This window comes from Dendronephthya gigantea, unplaced genomic scaffold, assembly GCF_004324835.1.
Source record: "Dendronephthya gigantea isolate DGI-Jeju-01 unplaced genomic scaffold, DenGig_1.0 000014F, whole genome shotgun sequence".
NCBI lineage: Eukaryota > Metazoa > Cnidaria > Anthozoa > Malacalcyonacea > Nephtheidae > Dendronephthya > Dendronephthya gigantea.
The window spans coordinates 2,498,259-2,521,340 of NW_021163024.1; the positions used below are offsets into that span (position 1 = coordinate 2,498,259).

General features: G+C 39.4%; 2 protein-coding genes across 2 annotated transcripts; one reads left to right on the forward strand and one right to left on the reverse strand.

Annotated features, from left to right (window-relative positions):
• Positions 1–4,712: 4,712 nt before the first annotated feature.
• Positions 4,713–15,739, reverse strand: LOC114519806 (glutamic acid-rich protein-like). The gene is made up of 5 exons (XM_028539984.1): positions 15,651–15,739; positions 11,036–11,930; positions 7,438–9,524; positions 6,781–6,912; positions 4,713–5,739 (listed from the first exon to the last, which is right to left on the reverse strand). The coding sequence occupies exons 2-5, from the start codon at positions 11,907–11,909 to the stop codon at positions 5,593–5,595; spliced, it is 3,240 nt and encodes a 1,079-aa protein (XP_028395785.1). The 5' UTR covers positions 11,910–11,930; positions 15,651–15,739; the 3' UTR covers positions 4,713–5,592.
• Positions 15,740–21,229: 5,490 nt separating this feature from the next.
• On the forward strand, positions 21,230–23,069 carry LOC114519759. Its single transcript, XM_028539930.1, has 3 exons — positions 21,230–21,903; positions 22,016–22,019; positions 22,125–23,069. The coding sequence occupies exons 1-3, from the start codon at positions 21,230–21,232 to the stop codon at positions 23,067–23,069; spliced, it is 1,623 nt and encodes a 540-aa protein (XP_028395731.1).
• The last annotated feature ends 13 nt before the right edge of the window (positions 23,070–23,082 follow it).

The window sequence follows — 23,082 nt, forward strand, 5'->3', positions numbered from 1 at the left end:
GTGGACTAGCGGAGTAAAAAGCATGTGAAACGTTAGGAAGCTCAACCTTACAGGACAGACTACCAAGACAAGAACTCAAAAACGACGAAGATCAGAAGATCAAGTGAAAAGTAGAGAATCCAGAAAAGAAACTGAACATTATTGAACTTTAGTAAAACCATTGTAAAGATCTCCTACCTCGCGTCTAATCTTAAATTCAACCAGGTGAACTGTTTTACGAATTACAACTAAAGTTGCCGATCAGATTGGAAACAAATTCTCTTAAACGGAACAAGTTTATAGCGATGTGCAATTTTGACAACAATATTTGTACGAAACGGATATCCTAAAAGCTAAAATTTCATCGCAAAATACACTTGGCAGACATTGTTTAATATTATAAGTTTATGTTGATTTAATTCCAAGTGACTAGAGGGCAAAAAAGTTGTATTAATTGTAGAGTAAAACAAATATTCCTGCATTTTCACGCTAGGCTCTACGCTTTTTCCTAGCAAAGAACCGTCTTACTCCGCATTTCCAATAATAGGTCCATAAAATGCATTCTACTAACATCAAGAATGTCTCAGCCGGCTGTAAGCACTAACAAAATCAGTTATTTAACTCCATAAAGAAATTATTCGGGGACTTTTTATCATATTTACGAAATGGAGGACTTTGTCAAGCCACTTACAAGAAGAACACCGGACAAGATGATTTTACATGTTGGAACAAACGACCTGAGAAGTCATTGCACGCCAAAAGTAATAGCTGACTCTATCGTCAACATTGTAACGCAAGTAAAAGAAGATTCACCAGGTACAGATGTTGGAATATCAGCCATTCTGGTAAGGTCTGATAATCATGACTTAACTGTTAAAGCTACTCAGGTTAATAACATTCTTAAAGGCTATTGTATTCGCAATAAAATTTCCTTCTTAAGTAATTCAAATATGAATGAAAGCCACCTAAACACGAAGGGCCTTCATTTAAATAGACAAGGTAGCTTAGCTTTACAACAAAACTTTTTAGATTTTGCTAAATCTATCTCAGATTGACAATTTCCCAAATCCGTTATTCCTACCTCACGCGGGTTTAAGTTAGCAGCCCTTAATGTGAGAAGCATAGTAAATCACATTGATGAGCTGCGAGTTGGGGGTGACTGAGCTTCAACTTCCTGTCAGAAGGTAGCGTTCCAGTTATATTCATTTCACTGGTCCCACCTACAGGGGAGCACCTGCGGAGAGGGTAGGGAATCTGCATTCCCGCAGCTTTTTCAATTTGGTCAGTTAAACGCAAAGTTGCGTGGTCGGCAATAGCGCACGATTGAGGGTGCTTTTATTTAGTCTCTAAACCATGTATTATCTATTAACTGTGGTCTAATCATTTCAATCAACATGTGTTGAAATAAGATTTTGTTGCAAGTTGCACCAATTTTGTTGCCCGTATTTCTCCACCTTTAAGGTAAGGGGCAACGTAACTCGCAACGTAAATATAATCTCGTCACGCAACTCGCAACGGAAATAGAAACTCCCAACGTAAGTCGCAATGTAACTCGCGACGTAAGTGGAAACTCGCAACCTTTGTCGCAATGCAAATAAAAACGCGCAACGTAAGTGAATGTAAACACCATGTCCCTTCTGAGCCACCGTAGTTCCAGTCGGTCGAAGAGGAAAACATTTTTAACAAACGTTTCCTCCGGAAATTCTTCGATCCGTTTCTACAGATTTATCGCTTCCGTTTCAACTACGAACCCTATAGGAAGTGCCGGCGGTTTCCGAGACTGGTGAGCTCTGTTTTCTGGGCAAATTAAAGGCATGCAACTGCAATGTAGAAAATGCTAATTCAATTTGAATAAAATTATTAAAATTCTTCCCCTAAAATTAATGTTTCAAATGGTTATATATTTATTGATAAACCTAGAATACCAGATATTTCTTAAGTCTTCACTAACGTTGACATAAAAGAGTTAGATTCACCGTCATCGCGTGTTGCCATCTCACCTAAGACGTGTGCAGCGCTGGGTTTCCATACAGCATTTAGCCGGTGTTATATGTAAATGATTCTGTACAGTTTCGTGCAAAAAATCCTTCCAGGATCAAACTTTCCATGCGAGATATAAACACACTTAATAAAACAGGAGAGAAATACGATACAGTCACCACAACGATTAAAACATTGGCAAGTAAATGTCGTCTCCAGTATCTCGACCAGACAGTTTTGATAGCGATGTTATACAACCAAATCTGAATAAAAGTTGAAAGCCAGGCAAATACGAATTCAATGGCTAGGCCAATTAGAACACGAGGGTAAATCATCTTGATTTCTTCACTCAAGGCAACATCAAATGTGCTGAGACGATAAAACATCATATAAACTTGACTCAAAAGGAGAGTTCCAAATTGAGACAACATATCTTGTATTTCAAGATCTGCTTGCAATCTTCTGTTGTGAGGTGAGGAATATGGAACTTGATTCCAACCATCTCTTTTAAATAATCGTAGCGTACGACCCCATAAATTTTCACGAAAATGTCGCGTAAGCTGCAATCACAGTAATCATGACAAATGTAATGATTTTACATAGATTTGATTTTCATAGTGTAACAGCGCATTTAGAATTAGAAAATGAAAAATAGCTTACCTGAGCAAGGATGTTGAATATTCCGTGTAATAAGGAAAAAGCTACAAACAATCTTAATTCGGTTAGTTCAGCCTGCATGAGCCGGTACAAAGTAACTGGAATCAAGTAATTGAAGTAGACCAAAATATACGACAGGCCAGGTGTCACAAAACCAGAACAGTGACACAACACCACGTACTTACTTACTGCAACTGGGATCAGGGCCATGACAGCAATCCCGCCAGCAATCATTGCTTTGTAAATTTCCTTTTTCTCTCGATTAAACCAAGGAGCGATTAAATAACGATAAGAAATTGCCATTAGCAAAGAGAATACAAAAATCTGTCCAATTCTTAACACAATGCTCGTTATTGATTGTCTTGTTGCATACGCAATTTGAATACAACTCAGTATGACGCCGAGTAAGAATATGAAATTTGCAGGATATCTTTTGTACGAATCACTAAAGTTATGGTCTGCGGTGAAAATAAATAAATACATCTTGTATATCACGACTAAAAGTCCCATTATTAAACCAATGTACAGTAAGGATCTGAACTTGATAAGAAATTCTTTTCCACCGAATAATAAAGCGATTGTCGCCGGAAACCAAAAGTTGAGTAGCAATACTTGAAATGATTCGCCAATTAATTTCCACTTCATAACTTGGAATGGAATAGATTTATTGAAATAGTGTTGAATGCCAGTACATTTATCAGTTGTTTCCAGGTCCAGATAAGCAAAAACACCAGCAAAAATGCTGATAGCTATCGCTGATAACATTATACTTGCAACTGTAGGGAGACTTTGACAAATCGATGTCAAGAAGCAACCTCTTTTTGTCTTGTGCGGCACAAACCAATGCATGGGGACTTCGGCCGCAATAGTATTTGTTAAAACATCGCAGTTGTTAGTGCCGTAGAAAGTTGCTGTATTTTCCAAAAGACTTCTTGATTGTTCTTGGTCTGTCTCGGGAAATTCTTGATATTCGAAGTCGACGTCAATGAGCGGTGTTGGTACATTCAATAGGTTTTTATTGCTCTCTTCGTCAGACGAGGATTTCTGCCTTGATGACCAGTGAACTTCGGAAAACAACACTGGTATGCAACAACATAGAAGATCGACCAACTGCTCTAAGAACATCGTTTGTACGTTTACAGATCTCCGGAACTTCCGAATATGTGTTTACGCATGCAGGTAAAACTTTGTGATTGCGTATTCGTATCCAACAACGCAAGCTGTGAAGGTTAGATACGGAAAATCATTGTCAGTTGAGCTGTTTGGTAATCACACGCCTGACTGCAAGATAAACACTGGATGTATCAGGCAAGATATTCTTAGCAATATTAAAAAAATATATAATTTGAACAATTTTGCATAACACAACAGCGGCTGGAGTTATTTTAGGAATACTCCTTTTGTGTCAATTCAAAGAGAGTGCCGCATGTGCACTGCAGAGTGGGATAACGCGTTTTTTCCCATGGGAAATAATAACTTTAATCACGTGCGGCGCACATTTCGCTGTTTACCTTGTTGTTTGGTTTTTCTTTGACAAGTGGTATAATTATAATAAACAAGACGCCTTTTCTGGCGTTAACTCCGGCGTGCCGGGCACGTACCAGTCTTCATGCAATATATCAATATAAAACTTACTCATTTAAGCCGTGTTTACACTAAGGGGCTGACATTTACTCGTATACCTGAGAAGTACCGAACCAAGCTTTACAGGGTGTGTTTACATCAGTTGCCTGGCTAACGGAACTTATACATACACGCAACATAAAGTCCTTAAATAAGAGTATTATAAAATACAACGACATAGCGATTACTGGGTCACATACACTTTTCAAATACTAGTATATTTCGCGCCAAAACACACTTGCGACGACGAAAAATAACAAAACAAAACAAAAACAAAACAAAACCTAGGCGAATTTTCAACTCCATCGCTGACGCCGGAGTAAAAACTTATTTACCGAAACCTCAGAAAACATTATGTTTTGTGCGTTCGCCTCGTAAGAGGTTTTGTACCCGGCAAGCGAATCAACAGTCATCCAAAGCAACAAGCTCCATTTTATACGCTCAGCACTCAATAATGGTGATTAATGTTTATAAGCTGAAATTTTAATCAAAAACATCGTGACATATGATTAAAGCACAATTAACTAGGTATACTATACAAATACGAAGATTCCTTTCATTGCGGAGAGGTACTTGAGTTGCAGCGCATGTATTTACACAAGATTACTTTATAGGCGCAGATTATAGTTAAAATTTCTATACATAATTAAAACGGGGTTTTATCTGTGCGCATGCGTGAGTTTGTTTTGGAAATACAACAAGCGTGCTACTCATATTCATGTTAATTTCGAACCATATAATTTATTCCATATCATGTTATTTGTTATAGGCGTTTCAGGGTCATTGCAGATTTTCACCGCTTCTCGAGATGTGATTACACTACCAGACAAGATCTTTCAAGTGGAGGCACATTTGCCCTGAAATCTGAGTCACCTGTTCTGATAGCTCTACCCTCCTGGTCCGGGCCTCAGAAAGTACAACTACACTACCAAAGTCTAGTTCAAAACAAGGTGGAAGGCTCGCAATGCGAACACAGCTAGACGTCATAAGAAATGAAAATGAAACATTCATTCAAGAGCGACTATAATAATAGACTGAACTTTCAACTAATCAGTCACATCATTGTAAGTCGTCTTCAGTAACTTTATCATGACGAAATTATAGAATTTATCTTCAATAATTATATGGAATATCATTGTCTTGCGACATTGAGCTAATTCTGGCGGAAAAGCAATGGCGTTGCCATTACATCGAGGGTTTTCATAATTTATAGCGGAGAATATGAGTAGCCAAGAAATCCCATTTACAAAACAAACATACTTTAACGTTTCGTGGTGCTTGTTGTCATCAAGACCGAAAATACAGGGTATAACTTATAGGTTGGGGGGAAATGAAAACTCAGTTGCAAATATTCTACGGACTGAATGTAAAAGGAATCTCCTGCTGTCCTTTAGGGTCTAATTTAGAACTACGTTCCCTCGAACCTTTATACTTAGCGACGTATTTCTTCACCAGCGAACGAATACGTTCAGGGTCAATCGTGTGATTGGAGTTGGCGACCTGCAAAATAAAAAATAATCTTTCTGTTTGGTTTCTTGATGGTCAGGGAATGTGTGACGTGTTTCTACACAAAGGGCCTTAAAAATGTCCCCTCAAAACGGTCCTGCTTATTCGATATGAAAACAAAAGTTATGGGTCGTTACTTTCGACATGTTCCCCCAATGCGTTCAAAAGGATGGCCCCTGTTTGCATGCGGTATACTGCATTTGATTAGTAATTTAATTAATTCCCAATGACGGGGTGTTTCAGGGGTGTTCTAACGAAAAAGCGAGAAGGGAAATCACCCAAAACGTTAGAATTAAAATGATCAAGCATTCTGTTGGGACGTATTCGTGTAGGAATGTCAGACAAGAACAAGGAGGAATTTTGTTCCAAACTAACACGCCAACAGGATATTAAAAGTTTAAGAATGATTCATTTTACTCGTTTTCGTTTCCTTAAAGCACACTGCAGCCCATCTGAGGTGATATTTTAAAACCTCTAGCGAACAATGGGTATTTTAGCACGCAGACATGACACTTGTGACAACTATGACCTACACGTATCCTTGTAGTTGGCAGGGCCAAATTAGAATTTAAATTTCCAAGTTTAATATGTTCTGAAACGCGAGACGAATGAATCCAGGGTGCTTTGAACAAATGCGATAAAATACTGCAGAAAAACATTGAAATGATTGAACTAAAATCCAAAAAATGCACATGAAGGACATAGGACAGGAAAATTTGTATAAAGCAATGATCCCACAACTTATTTTCACATGACTGTCCTCATAGCGAGAAAGCAATGACAAAAGAGAGAAACAAATTACTTTTGAACAGAATGCATAATAAATTTTATCCCTCCCTCCCCCTCCCACCCTCTCTCTCTCTCTCTCTCCCTCCTGCAGGCACACACTACGGACAAAGAGGGAAGCCTGGGCTTCCTATGGCCTAATTGCCTCGTCTCGTCCCCAGGTCTTTTTGCATACTGCAGCTGGCTGCAGCACCAGAGTACAGGGGCGGTTCGCAGTGTGTGGTATCATGAAAGTGTCTAAAGCATTACCTGTGGTACACCTTTTCTCAAAATTTTCTTGTATTCATCCTTAGTAATATCCTTACGCTTAAAATACACCTTTAATGCATGCTTCATTTCATCTTCAACACGAGCCTGGCGATGAACACGATTCAATGCGTCCTAAAACAAAGAAAAAAAACAAAACAAAAAATACATTCAAAGAAAGTTGAAGCCGGTCACGCCAATAGTAATGGACATTTTTTTTATATATTTATGAAGCAGAGATGTCCCCTACATTAAATTAACCACGCTCACACAGTTCTACGGGCTCAATTTATTTGTTTACTATAGGAGTAAATTATTATAAAATATTTCCTGATACAGTTGTTGTACAACTTCTTATTATTTTAACACTCATACCCGTGGATAAGGTCAAAATGGAAAACAAAACTATTTGTTGAACAACAAAGCTGAAATATTTCGATGTAAATAGATTAATTTTCAATGGAAGTATATATTTAATGCATTAGGGTGCAGGTTCACTAGCTCGTTCACAAGATGTATGAGAGTATTTAAAACTTTGACTTATCCACTGTTCAAGCTAAACGCCTTTCAAACAACCGACCGCAGTACATTATCATGCACACGCAATCCTAGCACAAACACAACGAAAACATGTACATGGAGTACACAATCATTGCTTACCTCTATCACTTTCTTGTCTTTCGCTAAAGGCTTGTTCTCTTCTTTTCCACTCTTTTTTGACTTATTCTCTTTTGATCGTTTCGACCGCTTCGTCTTTAACGACGTGCCTAAATCCTTGTTAAGTCCATAAGCTTGCACAATAGGATCACTAGCAGCTGTTGTTAAAGGAATCGCGCTACTTGAGCGATGTTTAGGTACTTGCGGTAGACTAGAAGTCTCGGATACATGGTTATCCCTATAAAACCCTGGCTGAATATCTTTGTTGTGTTGTGTCCTCACAAACTCTTTGTGAAGTTGCTCAATGATATCATCATTATTATCGTCAGAGTTTGCTCCTAAGCCGTTTGTGGGGGACGACATCTGTTGAACTCCCTGATCTGGTGGTTGTATGCTGCCTAAGAAGTCTTCAACCTTCTCAGCAGTGGTTACGACACCTACAGTATTTTCAAAGACAGTATCTTTGGTAGAGATGTCAGACAAGTTCATGGTGGAGGATTTTTTAGGACTTCCGAAGTCCGAGACTGTTTCCTCGATGGGCGAATAAGATATCATATCACAGTCCGCGTTCTCTTCAACAGGCGAGTACGGTTCGTTTTCACTTTGAAACGTTTGTTCCATATGATCGTTTTTAAAGTATTCGCCGTCAATAACGCCTTCTTGTTTTTCATCATGAGAGAGAAATGGAATGGTGGAAAAACCAGTCGTAACAGGAGGAAGGTCCAAACCAGGCTGTTCTGTTTCCGGGAGAACCTCAGACTCATTCTTTTCAGATAATCTTTCAGGTTCATAAAGTTCATATGAATCCTCTGTAACAACACCTGACGACAGCACTTTACCTTCCATTACTTCTTCGTTCATTTGGTCTACTTTTTTACCTTTCGCCGGATCTTTCCGCAAAGGGCTTAGACCTCTGCCATCCGGAGGCTCTTTTCTTACTGGGCTGTCTACAGTCTTTAGTTTTTTCCTATCAACATCAACAACAGCAGTGTGTAAGTTATGTTTGGCTGAGAAAACATCGGAAACATTAAAAACATCTTCCTCTTTCGATTCTTTGTTTGTTTTTGTAAATAACAAGTCTTCCAGCTCATCATCGATATTTTTCTCAACGTTTTCAAGAGCTTCACTCTTAGCGAGTGCCTTTTTCTTTCGTTTTTTCTCCTGACCTTTCTTCGACTTTTTTTTCACTTTTAGTTTTTTACCTGTTTCTGCCACATCATTTTCTTTGTGTTTAAGTTCTTTGCTCTTGTAAACTTTTTGTGATTCCGTTTCCTGAGCATTAACCATTTTGTTCTCTGATTGGATACTTAAGCCATCATCCGTGTTATCTCGAGGAGAAATGCTCATGACATCATCATCATAAGGAACGATCCGTGCAGGTGGCGGAGCCTGATTCTTCGGGACTATTTGCACATACGACTTTAATTGAGTTTTGCTGTTTGGCGATTTCTTTGCGTTTAAAGATATCGATTTATCAGATTCTTTAAAATTGCTATCCTTTGCACACGGCTCCTTTTGCCTCTCACCGGATGTAACTCCAGGGGTCTGGGCGGAAGAGGAAGAATTGTTCCCGTCAGCCTTCTTTGTTTGCGAGTCAACAGGAGATCGATTCCCGCAACTTTTCCTGGGGGATTTTTCCTCGCGTGATTTTCTCCTCCGTTTGGGAGATCTATTTATTGGTTGTCTTTCCTCAGGTGCCTCAGGGGTCTTGGATTTACCTCTTTTGTTCAAACGCCTCGGGGAGATTTCCCTGGGTGTAATAAGTTTGGCGGATTTTTCCGGATGTGACATTGATACACGGGGCTTTTGTCGTGGCGGTGATCGCTCAAAAGCCTTTCGTTTTGGCGAAGAACTGATCCTGTCTGGTCCACGTGACCTCGCTCTTTGAATGGGTGATCTGCTGCGAGACTTATGAAAAGAGTCAAACCTTTCGGGTGAATCTCGCCTGTTCGACTGTCTTCGTGGTTTATTCGGGGTATCATCGCGGGATTTGTGAGGGTGCTCACGGCGTTTTTTGGATGAAGAACGGCTTCGGGATCGGTGGCGGCTTCGGCTGCGATTATCTCGTCGATGTTTCTTGTGGCGTTTATCTGCAAATAACATTAAATGCTGAAGAAAAAGCAAAGTAACAAAAACATAAAGCAAAAAAGAAGGCGTTAATAGATCTATCCCCTTTTAAATTCATGATGATATTCCATTTTGCTTCACGTGTTTGGAATAGGTAAAAACAGTAAAAGGAATTTTGAAACTTCAGAGCCGGTTGTATTATAGGTTTGATAGCGGTTGGATAGCGGCGCTCTCCATTGGATAATAATTTTTTTAACAGTGCAAAATCACTTGACAATTATAAAATTGTAGATATTGACCCAAAAATGAATATTAAAATAAAGTATTACTACAAGTGTGTAATATATTAAGTTTGGCCGCAAAATGTCAAGTTTTACGGATAATATAGCCATGCGAAGTAGCGTATTTTGTATACTTTTTTACTACGTCCGGAAGCGTTTAACTAATTATAAACACTTCCAGTCGTAGTAAAAAAGTATACAAAATTGTCAACTTCGCATGGCTATATTTTCCGTACTTTACAATATTTTGCAGCCAAACTTGGCAATTTTACTAAATTTAGTATGCACTTTTCGAAAATTTCATTTTTGTTGCCTAAATCAAAAGTTTGTCTATTATGCAAAAAGTTCATTATATATACATAAACCATTGCACAGCAAGTCAGTACAAAGACGTCAAACATATAACATAACATAACATAACATAACAAGTCTATTTCTAAATTCTAGAGCAAATGATGCGGTGCACGGGTGGCTTTCGATCAAGCTTTCAATCAACCGCTTCCAGAATTTACAGTATTTCATTTGCAAAAAAACGAAAGTTTTGTTAATCCTCCTGCCGAAGTATGAAGAAGGTGACAAAATTATTTATAACGCGGATAGTTCCTAGCCGCAGAATTAAAAGATGAAACTCGTGAATCGGACTGGAAGACTGAAAAAAATTTTAGGATAAAGTTCAGATAACATTTTTATCTGACCCTCGCACAACGTGACTTTCACTTTGAAAAAAAATTATTCGCTGCAGATAGTGACTTATCAGCCTTTAGTACAACTCTAGGACAGTGGGAGTTTTGACAAATGTTGTTCACAAGCATTTCCTTTCAACCGAAGCATTAGGAAGAGAGAATCATTTCGAGAAATATACGCCCAGCAAGCAAGCATGGTAGCCGAAAAAATTGCAGCACTTGCATCTGAATACCAAAAAAATCAAGCATGAAAACAGATTTCCCTCCGCTAATCTCGTTCGTATTGGTTAAGTCACTACAGCAAGGAGATCACAGATTTGTAAATTTGTTCAATCAGCAAATTCGGTCATATTTTCAGTAACCCACCGTATGTCCATAAGTATAACGACTACTTTCGGTGAAAAGGTACATTATTCACCGTTTCACATAAAAATTTGGCATTGTGTTTAGTTTCAAAACAGAACCCCCTTGTTGGTCACCATTAAATTCGTGGTAAATTTACACCACTGTTTTTAAGATATCACAAATTAATAACAGTAAATAACAAAACACAGATGATCAAAAACTTACCAGGATTTTCATCTTCAGATTTATCCCTTTCTTTCCGTCGTTTTTTCTTCTTTTCACCTTTATCATGTTTCTCAGATTTTCCGTGTTTCTCAGATTTCTTGCGTTTTTTATGTCGTTTGTCTTTCTCGTCATGTTTCGCTTCAGTCATGTCATTATTCTGTTTCGTCAGGACATCATCAAGCACATCATCAGAATCTTTCAAAGTACTAGAATCAATGTCCGCATTTATCTCCAAGATATCCTCCTCTCGATGGTATCCCTGGTCTCCTTCATTAATCTTACCTGACTCGATGGATTCCACATTTGTTTCATCAGCTTCCAATTGTGCCGAATCATTAGCTTCATTCATCTCTAATTTCTCAGAAGTCTCACCAGATTCCTTATCAGCTGTATCAACTTCAACTGACTCCTCAGATTTGACGAGTGTCGAATCAGCTGGTTCATTTTCAGCTGCCTGGTCATTTTCAGCTGTCTGGTCACTTTCCTCTTTGGAAACAACAGTAGATTTTTCGTCGTCTGTCACAGCGGGTTCTTCCACAGGCTCAACTTCATCAGGCTCAGCGGTCATTATTGCGAATGGATCGGCAACTTTATACTTGAACGGGTCACCGAAATCTTTTGTAAATCCACCAGGAGACTTTTTACTTGTGTCCGTGGTCTTTCTTCCAAAAGTACCAGGGGTTTCACTCTGGTCCACTTTAACAGGTATTTTTGCATTCTCGTCGGCTTTTGATGCACTTAGCTTTCTAATTGGTTTCTTTTTCTTTGTAAAAGTGACATCCTCAAAAATAGGCGCATCTTTTATAGTTGGTTTAGTCGAGAGGCGGAAAGGCGCGATCTTTGGTTTTGTACCATTCTTCCTTGCTTCGCTCATCGCTTTTTACGTTTTGAAATGCTATAACGAATTAAGGTTACTTCTGGTAAATATCAAGGTCAATAATAGAAATAGATTCACCTTTGAGTATGGCTTGCAGGAAAAGACTACCAAATATCTGTTGCTATAAATTTTTAACCGCTTTCTGTTTTCCAGAGCAAAAATAATGAAAATGAAAAGATTTTGTTTCTCTTGCATGCATAGGCCTCTTTAGGCAAAGGAACGGTTCATTGTTGAAAGTGAATGAAAATAAAATTTCTTCCTTTCATATACAGGAATTATAACAGAAGTTTTGGAGTTGACCAACTTAAAAAACGAACAAACACGCGTGTTTCAACTAAGGTGATGTCAGATGTCTCGCAAAATAGATACCGTCATTCGTGAGTTTCTGGAGAGTACATTGCCCGGTGAGACTGCTGTTTTTCATGCAAGGGCGAAGATTTTAAATGAAAATGTTATTGCATTGTTAATCTAGAGGGTTTTTAAATTCATGTGGAATTAGTTCTAACCCCAACTGCCATTGAAGTAATAGCTATTAAAGAATGGGTATACTGTGATAGTCTTCTACAAACGTAGAAGAAATTTATTCGATAGATTTATTCGATAGATTTATTCGATTCATTAGAAATAATTCGATACGAAACTCATGTCTTGGCTGTCTTTAAAGCTATTAAATATCACTGAACACACTTAACACCAAGAATATTTTATTCTGCAAATTTCTATTTTATCTTAAATATTTTGTTCCGAAGGTGTTGTCGTTTTGAGAAGGTTAACGTTCTACAAAGACCCCTCTTTATCACGATCAGGGCCGGTTGTAGGAGAGCTGAATAGCGTTAAAACAATGACCAGCCGGCAATAGAAGTAGAGTATAAACCAAAAGCCAAAAGGCAAGACAACGTAATAGTCAAAAGAGTCGATATATGGATCAAACAACACAAAAGTTGAGACTGTAAATTTTCCACTTTATTTCAAAAGTCGTCTTCGGACAGAATTGACTCGGAATTTTTTACTTTACTGAACAGCGGTATCCACAAATTAAGATAGTGGTTATCTTAATTTTATCTAGTAGTGATCGTGCAATCACTCTAAAATTATCCACATATTAATAAGATAATAGTGGTTGGTTTTTCGTGCAATCACTCTAAAATTACCCATTGTTCGCGACTGAGTGACTACGTATAGTCATGAACTGATAGAAAGTTATATATAGCTATATAGAAACTTAGCCTCGGGAGACACAAGAGAAACCAATCAGCGAGGTAATGAGTGTGTTATTTGCCAATTTATTGTTATTATTTCATCATTGTTGTTTCCTGTATGTGCAAATTAGAAAACTGATTTCGAGCCTGCGGGAACCTTGAAACTTGTGAAGGAATGCACGGTATTCACGGAGGCGAATTCTTGACAATTTTTAATAATTGTTAGCTGGAAAGTTGTAATTTCATAACTTTTCCAACATTCTACAATTTAACGGTTAACTAAACCAATATCCAGTTATAGCGTTACTGAGACTTCGTACAAGTACATGTATTTGTACTGTAGATGTACTGTACAAAACTGTTCTCAAAAATATGTACAGAATTATTAGTTAAGAAGTCATAGAGCTGAAAAAATTGTGTTAAATGATATTTGCAAACATAATTTCATAACATGAATGACATGGATAAGTCAGAGCAAAGAAAATTGAGGACTTGGTATAAATAACCTAAATGTTGTTGTTTATCACTCTAGGAAATGTATTTATTTACAAAAAATGTGTACCTAAATAGACATGAGAGATATCCCATTTGTTTAAAGTAATATTGTAGACCACAATCTGAATTTGTTTCATTCAAGGTGAGACTTTACTGCATAATTGCCACGGTTTTAAAAAATCGTACATTGTGTTTTTCCAAACTGACAAATCCTGGTTGCTGGCATTGTGTTTAGACTCAAGTGTGCTCATTATTTGCCATATTTGGATCTTTTGATCCAATTTTGCATTCCAAAAGAAATTTGAGCTTGTTTATTTTTATATAATAAATTTGTCAACAACAATGGAGCCCCAATTCTGGAACATTAATCAATTTTAACTGCCTAATATTTTGAAGTTAAAGGCTTCAAGGTGAAGTTTTATAACACATTAGAATTATGACAACAAGCCAATGGAATTTTGATAATTTTGTCTTGCTTGTTAAATCATATGAGAAAACATAGCATAAAATTGCAGTGAATATTGTCATATTGATAGTTCATATATATCTATTACTGGCCAGATTGAAAACAAGAATACAAGACTGATCTTGTATTAATGTGTACTAGTTATAACAGTGTACCAATATACTATAACAATGTACAAAATGATAATGACATGATAATGACAAAATTAAATTTACTAGTATAGAGTAAAAGAATTAGGTTTTCTGACATGGGTGAAGTGGTTGATGACTGATGAGGAATATAAAAACAATATGAAATGAGTAGGTATGTACAAGTTGTTTTTGATTTTTTATAATCTACTATTCTTAGCAATAGATTAGGAATGTGAAAGTAAAACAGTATCTTTATATCCTGTGCATATGACTTTTGCAAAACCTTGCGAAAGTGCCGAACATACAAATGTGATTAAATTCATTTAAAAAACAGATCCAAAAGTTTATAACAACTGCTGCAAGCCCCAACAGTTACTGACACCTGGCTTTATGTAAAAACAAACCACTATGGAGCCTTATTTTGAAACTAACTATCGTTATTCAAATCAATAAATTGTTAATAAGGATTGTTTAATTTTGATAATTAACCTTATATGAGTGGTCTACCAACAATAAACAAATATTCTATGGAAATTCCAAACCAATGAATTAGCAACAAGCTGACAATTAAATTCAATCTTGACTGTCTATAATTCCAATTCGATTCTTTAGACAGATTTTGATGAATTGTTGTGAGTTTATATGTAGGTATGTCAGTACAATTTGTAAAGTATGGAAAGGTACAACAGGTTTAATGTATACAGCAACTGCAGAGATGGCTGTATTGGTCCAGATAATATGTAGCTGTAATGGACCAAAAAATTCCCTGCTTGCACCAGAAATATGTATAATTTAGTATGATTTGCTTGCAATATAACGAAAGTCACAGCATCCACATTGATAGACACTATTCACATCACCAACTCAAATGCACTGTAATTCTCACCAATATTATGGTTAGTCGTGACTGACAGTTTATTATACAGTTGTACTAGATACTGAAACATCTACAATGTGTGACATTGTGTATTAATCCTCTTAATATTACAAACTAGCTGTGATCCAAAAATCTAGGAAATTAATCTATGGCTGTCTGCCTTGTTTCAACTTGGAGAAATGCAATATAAAACACAAAAATTCTTAGGAAAGATGTTGAAAATCTTGCGAGAGAATAATTGTAGTACGCCAATTAAAAAACCTCTTGTGAACGTAAAAGTGTAATTATTTTATCGCAAAGTCGAATCTTAAGACGATCTAACAGTCCAAATAGGTAAATAAAAACGATTATACTAATAATCTATGAAAGGTAATGTAAATGTAACGGTACAACAGACAGAAGACATGATAAATTGCTACTATGCTGCATCGCAAATTTCCACGCTGTGCACTCCAGCAGTAGTTCAATTCGATATTTTTGATGTAAAAATGTAAGCGTGCATTTTCTTGGCACATAATCCGTTTAAAATGTGCGAAAGCTACATCCCTATGTGGAATGATCGTTACTTACTTGAGTCGACGGCGAATGGAGTTCCATTTAATGTTGAAATTTTCTTCGCGTTTCAATCACCTTTCTAAACATCCTTGTGTGAAGGTGGCCATATTGACTCTCCGTGGAATATGGGGATCTTTAGGGGTATCTAGGTATTGAGAATCTATTTAAGGTGACTTCCTGCCGTAAGAGTTTTTATTAAAAATCGGCCCTTTGGCTTTGAGCTTTATATAATTTTTATTATATACCAACTACCAAGTGATAATAGAAACACGAAAGGCATCACACGGATTCACAGCACAATGGGAAGACAATGTATCTCAACTTCCACCGACCACGAGAATTCGGTCCAAATATTTCTCGTGGGTGCACGAATAGTGAAGTACAAAGCTGGATAAGAGTAACCTAGGCTCACTTGCTGCGGCAGATAACTGAATTTTGCGTGATTGCGCGATTTATATGAACTGTATACTATTAGCCAATCAAATTGCTTTTACCAACTACAATGTATATTAATGTCTTTTACTCTTCGGTGTTACGTACATTGGTTAATTACGTCATACTGGTATTGTGTAATTATGTCATATCAGTGGTTCGCGCCAAAAATACACTTCTTTCATATTCGTTTTCAAACAGATCGAACAGTCGACCAGAAAGCGTTTTAAAAGATATCTGCCCGGCTACATATATAGCGGGTGAACAATCTTCAACCGGACAATGTAAACAGAGTTACATTCCTGACATTTGTTTAAAACTTAATTCTTTATTATTTGAACACAAGTACTGAATCATTTATTTGTTAGCTTAACCACTGATAACCAATTGCGTCTGGTAAATGCCCTTTGCATTCTGTTCTAAATTGTGCATCTAACCATTCGCTTCAATAAATATGTATTTGTCATCGCGATCAGTTTCGTTTAATATGTATACAAATGGAGCAGGGCCCGGAGGAGGGGCAGCTGCCCCCCTTGCCTTTTGCCAAGAGGGCCTGTGGCAAGAGGGGCAAATGTGTCATTTCATTTCAAAAGCTTGCTTCTATATCTTAAGTAGAAGTGCCACAAACGTGCATCAAGGATAACACAATTATTTGGTGAAAAAAATGCAAGATTATCTTGGAAAGAGCCGGAAAACACGACGATACACTGAAAGTTCAACTGACGATGTTTTGCAAACATTCTTTCATGCGCCGCTACAGGAGTGCCATCCACCAAAATCTGTCCCCCTTTGCCCTCGCATTGTTCCGGCGTCCCTGCACAAATCGAGTAAAATGAACGTGCAAAATACATCGTGCTTAAACAAGCGTGTTAAACACGTCACCACAAATTACGTCATGCAAATTCCAAACGCATTCCCTTCATGTTAATTACTTCGAACGTTTAACATTCATCTCTGAGCAACCAATTTTATATTACAATTGTACTTTGTTAGCTCAACAATCATAATCTAGCAGGAACGGCCTTTTTTTTAAAATGAATCAAATATGAATGTACACTCCATAGCTATTTACTTGCATCGAACACCTGCGCCGACAGAAGACCTCCAACAGGAGCGACAAATAATTCCCCATCCAGGATGTCTGCACGAAGAAAGAAATGGCTCATCACCTCTGCAATCAACATGAGTAGGCCAAAAATTTTTACTGCTCCTAAGATTCCTTAAAACGTATACCACATCTTGAAAACCAAGCTGTCTGCAGACAACACGAGCATCGTTCATGTCCCAACTATGATCACAAACTGCTCCCCATCTGCCATTATGATAAACCTCCACTAGTCCTGCATTGTATGAACCATCAACAATTCGAATATCTAGAAGCAAAAATCCTCAACATTATTAGCCAGTGCTGGTTTCTACTATGAGCGGCAAACTTTGCAAAAAGGAGCTGGCCTGGGAATAATAAAGAACAAGACGTCTGCTCAGGCGTTTACTCCGCCTGCAGCGAAATATAATGTAGTTAGGGCGATTAAAAAACTGATGCGAGTTAACCCAGGGTTAAGCTAACCGGCTTTTGAACAACCGGTGGTAAGGACACATGCCAGGGTGACAAAACTGCGAGACGCAAGGAGATTTCCTTTTAATTTAATTCTAAAATCATAAATTTACAAAGATATAGCATGCACATTCCAATCATATTTTACAATAACAAAGATAATGTAATAATTAAATGTTCGTTAAAATCGACTATAAAGCTAACTAAATTCACAAAATAATACTAAAACTGTTCACGGAACTATAAGACTATAAAATAGTACCTGAAGGGTGGATCTCCTAACGCTCGAACTTCTAAAACGATCGCTTCACTTGCTTGCCTTAGGTGCGACTTTACTTCGCCTGTTCGCTCAACTAATATTCAAATTCAAAATATTCATACCCTCCGGGGGCACCAATCACGAATGTGATCTCACTTGTCTTCCAACAGTATGCAGCACTTCTGGATCGATCTCTTCAGTTCTCCACTCTGTGTCTTGAGACGAAGGTTCCTTACTACGCCGTCTTTTCCGGGAAATACTTCTAGGACTCGACCTAGGTTCCATTTTCCTCTCGGTACGTTGTTCTCCACGATAAGAACAATGTCATTCTTCTTGACTTGATATTTCTTTTCCTGCCATTTCGATCTTCCTGTCGCTATCAGCTTGGGGATGTATTCCGCGATAAATCTCCTCCAGAAATTGTTCACAATCGTCTGAACGTACTGGAAGCGCTTGTGGGTGTTCCTGGTGTCTTCGTAGGGGCCATGTGGAATGTCCGTCGATGCTCGACCCAACAACAGGTGATTGGGGGTAAGGGGACGTAAATCATTTGGATCATCCGACATATAGGTCAGGGGTCGGCTGTTAACAATCGATTTCACTTCGGCAAAAATTGTAGCCATCTCGTTCCAGGTGAGGATCTGTTCGCCTGTACTTATGCGTAAAGCTCTCTTCGTAACTTTGATCAGGCTTTCGTACATTCCTCCTTGGTGAGGGCTGAGGGGGGTGATGAATTTCCAGCGGATCTTATGTAGCACCGCGAAATCTGCTAGACATTTCTTGCCTTCGATAAATAGCTTTCGCAGCTCGATTTCTGCTCCAACGAACGAACCTCCGTTGTCAGAGATGATCGTCTCTGGCCATCCGTGGTGGGCTGCAAATCGCCGTAATGCTTGTAGGAAGGCACCCGCTGACGCAGATTCCACAATCTCCAAATGAACGGCTCTAGATGTTGCACACGTGAAGATAGCTCCCCATGCCTTGGTCGACTTATTCCTGCCGTACTTCAAGAAAAAGGGACCGAAAAGATCAACGCCAACGACTGTGAACGGGGGGGGCTTGTATCTTTAATCGATCTTCTGGTAGGTTTCCCATTCGCGTTGAATGTGGTGGTTGGTGCGCTTTCCTACAAGTTACACAATTTCTTGTCAAGTCCTTGGCGAGCTGTCTGCCACCAAGGATCCAATACTTCGCTCTCGATTCGCACAACGTTCTTTCTCGACCAGCATGTCGCACTTTTTCATGAGCGTTCCGCATGATGAGGGACGAGATAACATGGCGCTTTGGGAGAAGGGCTGGGTTAACTTGCTCGTATGGTAAGGCGGACTCATTTAATCGACTACCGACTCGTATTAATCCATCTTCAATGAAAGGGGACAAGTTTGGATAATCTGCAGCTTTCAATTCGTGTTGAGCTTCTCGGATCCAATAAAATTCGGCTTCTTTGATTTCTTCTGGCTGTAGGACTCCCTTTGTGATCTTTGACGGGTCTTGTATCGTATTCTTCAGGTTTTTAACAAAACGTTGACAATGAGCTGTTACTCTTACTAATCTATCCCAATCTGAGAAACGATCTGGACTCAACAGAGGTTGGAGGCTTGTGTCGGGACTGAGCGACAACGGGGCGCACGAAATAATAGGTGATGACACGCACTGCACAGAAATGGGAAGCAATATGGGTAAAATAAGGGATCTGCACAAAATTGAGTCAGTTGGTGATAGAGGGTCATAGTGTGCGAAACGGTCTGTAACTCGAGAGACGCGATATTAATTCGACATAGCTGCAACGTGAATTTTGGGTGAAGATTTAGTATAACTTTTAATTTTATTTGTTAATTCAATATATTTCATAAACCCAATCGAATTTGTGTGAATTGAGACTTGTCGAGGACAAAACGATACTGAACGGAGGCTAATTCTCGACACCTGGCACCTCCGAGACGGGATTGCGAACTCGTTGAACAACGATGGAAGAAGAAAAGGAGAGTACTGCTGGAGAGACAGTTACGGAGATGGCCGTTCAACCAACCGGAGAAAGTATACCAGAATTGACAAAGGCAGACATCGAATTGGAGACGAAATTATCCCAGCTGAAATTGGTTACGAGAAGGTCAGATAAAATCCTGGCAACAGGTAAGCGTGAAACTATAAAACGCCATATCGAAACACTGCAATCTGTAAACACCGCGGCTAACGAGTGCAAGCGCAAAGTTGAGGAACAGAAAATCGCGAGAAAAACAAGCATGAGCGAAATTTCCGATTGGAGCGACAGTGTTGAGGCGACACTCGAAGTAGCTGATTTACAGATTTCAAAGTTGAGCGATTGGTTAGCTGAAGAGAAACGTAACGCTAAGGCTGCAGGACTAGAGCAGCAACGTGAAGCAGAACTAAAGTTGCATGAACAGAAACTACGCATGCAAAGGGAAATGACCCCACCCAAACCGGAAACTCAGGAATGCCCAAGTCGAAACGCAAAGCTACCGAAACTTGTGATTACGAAGTTTAATGGGTCATTTAAAGACTGGCCTAGGTTTTGGGGACAATTTACCGAAGGGATTGATAAGAGTTCCGTGGCCCCCATTACCAAGTTTACGTATTTGTTAGAATTATTGGGTCCAAAGGTCAAAACATGCGTCGAGTCCCTGCCCTTTTCAACCGAAGGTTACAATAGAGCCAAAGCCATTCTCCAAGACAATTACGGCAAGGAATCCGAGATTGTCAAAAGCTATATAAGGGAGATTCTCGATCTACCTCATATTCCGAACAGTAACCCCCGTAGAAATTGCCGAATTTAGTGAGACTTTGACCTATTGCGTGCGAGCCTTGCAGACCTTGAGGAAACTCGATCAGGTTAACGGAAATGTCTCGATGACATTAGATAAATTGTCAGGTATCAGGGGCGATTTAGTTAGAACCGATCCTGAATGGGAAACATGGGATTTCGAGAAGTTAGCTGAGGCATTGCGACAGTGGGTAAAACGCAATCCGGTAAACGAAAGCGACCCTCCGCGCAAAGATGATTACCGTAAGAAGTTGTTTCGCACGAGCGGAAATGAACAAAAACTTTTGGGCTGTGTTTATTGCGGCGATCTTGGCCATAAGGCGGTTTCATGCACAAATGTCGTGAATCCCAGTGACCGAAAGCAAATTTTAGCAAGAAAGGGTTTGTGCTTTAACTGCGCTACGAAATTTCACCGAGCTTCGGACTGTGCCAGCAAGACGTCTAGTGGGCATTGCAACAAGCGTCATCACTCATCCATCTGCGAACAGTACAAGCATGAACGCGACGAAAGGTCTGGTCAAGATCATACAAAAGAAGGGGACCAATCACCCGGGGCTAAGAAAGTGATGACAGATGGGGCAAGCGCGGAAGGGATATTTCCAGTTGTTGTTGTGAAAGTTAATGGTGTAATGACTCGCGCACTTATTGATTCTGGCGCCGGCAGTTCCTATGCGTCCGCGAAACTTGTCAACGCGTTAAACATTAAACCCAGCGAAATAAAGAGCCAGCGAATAGACATGTTGATGACTTCGCAAACAAAGCGAATAGAAGTTTTCGATGTAGAAGTTAGTTCCTTGGACGGTTCGTGCAAAATAAACGTGAGCTTGAACAAAGTTGGAAAGAGCGAGCTTCTGACAACTAGTAACCCCAATTACGACCAACTCGTGAGACGATATAAACATTTGAATTCGGTCAAAATGGACGAACGCGACACAAAGAGTGAGCTACCCATTCACCTCGTGCTGGGAAACGGCGAGTATGCTCGGATAAAAACAAGGACCAAACCCCTGGTAGGAAAGGACGGTGATCCCGTGGCGGAATTTACAAGGTTTGGTTGGATGATCATGAGTCCTGGAATCGAGTTGGACCAGAATACGATGCTACTGACCACAACATCTCAAAACGATTTCGAGCGATTGTGTCGGTTAGACGTCCTCGGTCTTGAAGATCCCACCGAGGAAGGCTCTCAAGCGATTTACGATGATTTTAAAGACGAGCTCACACGCGACAAAGAAGGCTGGTACGAGACTAGCTTACCGTGGAAATCGCATCATCCACACCTTCCGTCGAACGAAAGAGGAAGCATAAGGAGACTTAACAACCTCAATCAATCAATCAAAACTTTATTTAAGCACGGTAAAATCTACAGTATAAAAAGTGGGCTATAATTATATACATTCATTAGATATTTAGGGACAAAATTACTAAATACAACACAATACAATACAATTTAAAATACAGATATATAAACTGATTTACAAGATTGCCGTGCGAGAGTCTCGAGTGAAACGTCTCGAGAAAAGAGGAATTTACAAAGAGTACAACGACATTATTCAAGATCAGCTCGTGAAAGGTATTGTCGAACCAGCACCTGCCACAGCAAAGGGTAAAGAGTTTTACATTCCCCACAAGCCCGTCGTAAAGGAGACCGCAGAGACGACGAAACTTCGGGTCGTTTACGACGCGTCCGCCAAAGAATCGGCATCTGATCCATCCTTGAACGAATGCTTGAACCCTGGCCCACCACTCCAGAACCACCTGTGGGATATTTTAGTTCGTCTACGTTTCCTCCCCATCGTGCTGACCGCTGATCTCGAGAAAGCCTTCCTGCAAGTCCGGATACGCGAAAACCAACGAGATTCCCTACGCTTCCATTGGAAGGCACCAGATAGTGACGACCTCACAGTCTATCGGTTTACTAGGGCGCTGTTTGGGCTGACCTGTTCTCCCTTCCTTCTTGGAGGTGTCCTGAACGAACACCTAAAGAGTTGGGAGAAAAGATATCCGGCTCTGGTGGAAGAGATAAAAGGCGGCCTGTATGTCGATGATGTGATGGAGGGAGGTGATAATGTTGAAGAGGTCAAAGAGAAAAAAGCGAAGACGGTTAGTATTTTTGAGGATGCCACTTTCCACCTGCATAAATGGCACTCAAACGCCTCTGAACTCGAGGATACCGACCAGAGCGCCAATGAAGGCAACGTGGGCAACCCGGAAACTACCTTCGCGAAACAGCAGCTGGGCACAAAGGGGACTGAGACAAAGATGCTCGGTATGGGTTGGAACAAAGCTCAAGACCGTTTAAGTGTTGTAGTAAACAAAGAACGAGACGCAGCATCTACGAAAAGGGAGGCCCTGTGTGTGCAAAGTCCAGACTTGCGAAGAAGAGCCTCACGATTCCCTGTTTAGAGCTTGTCGCTGG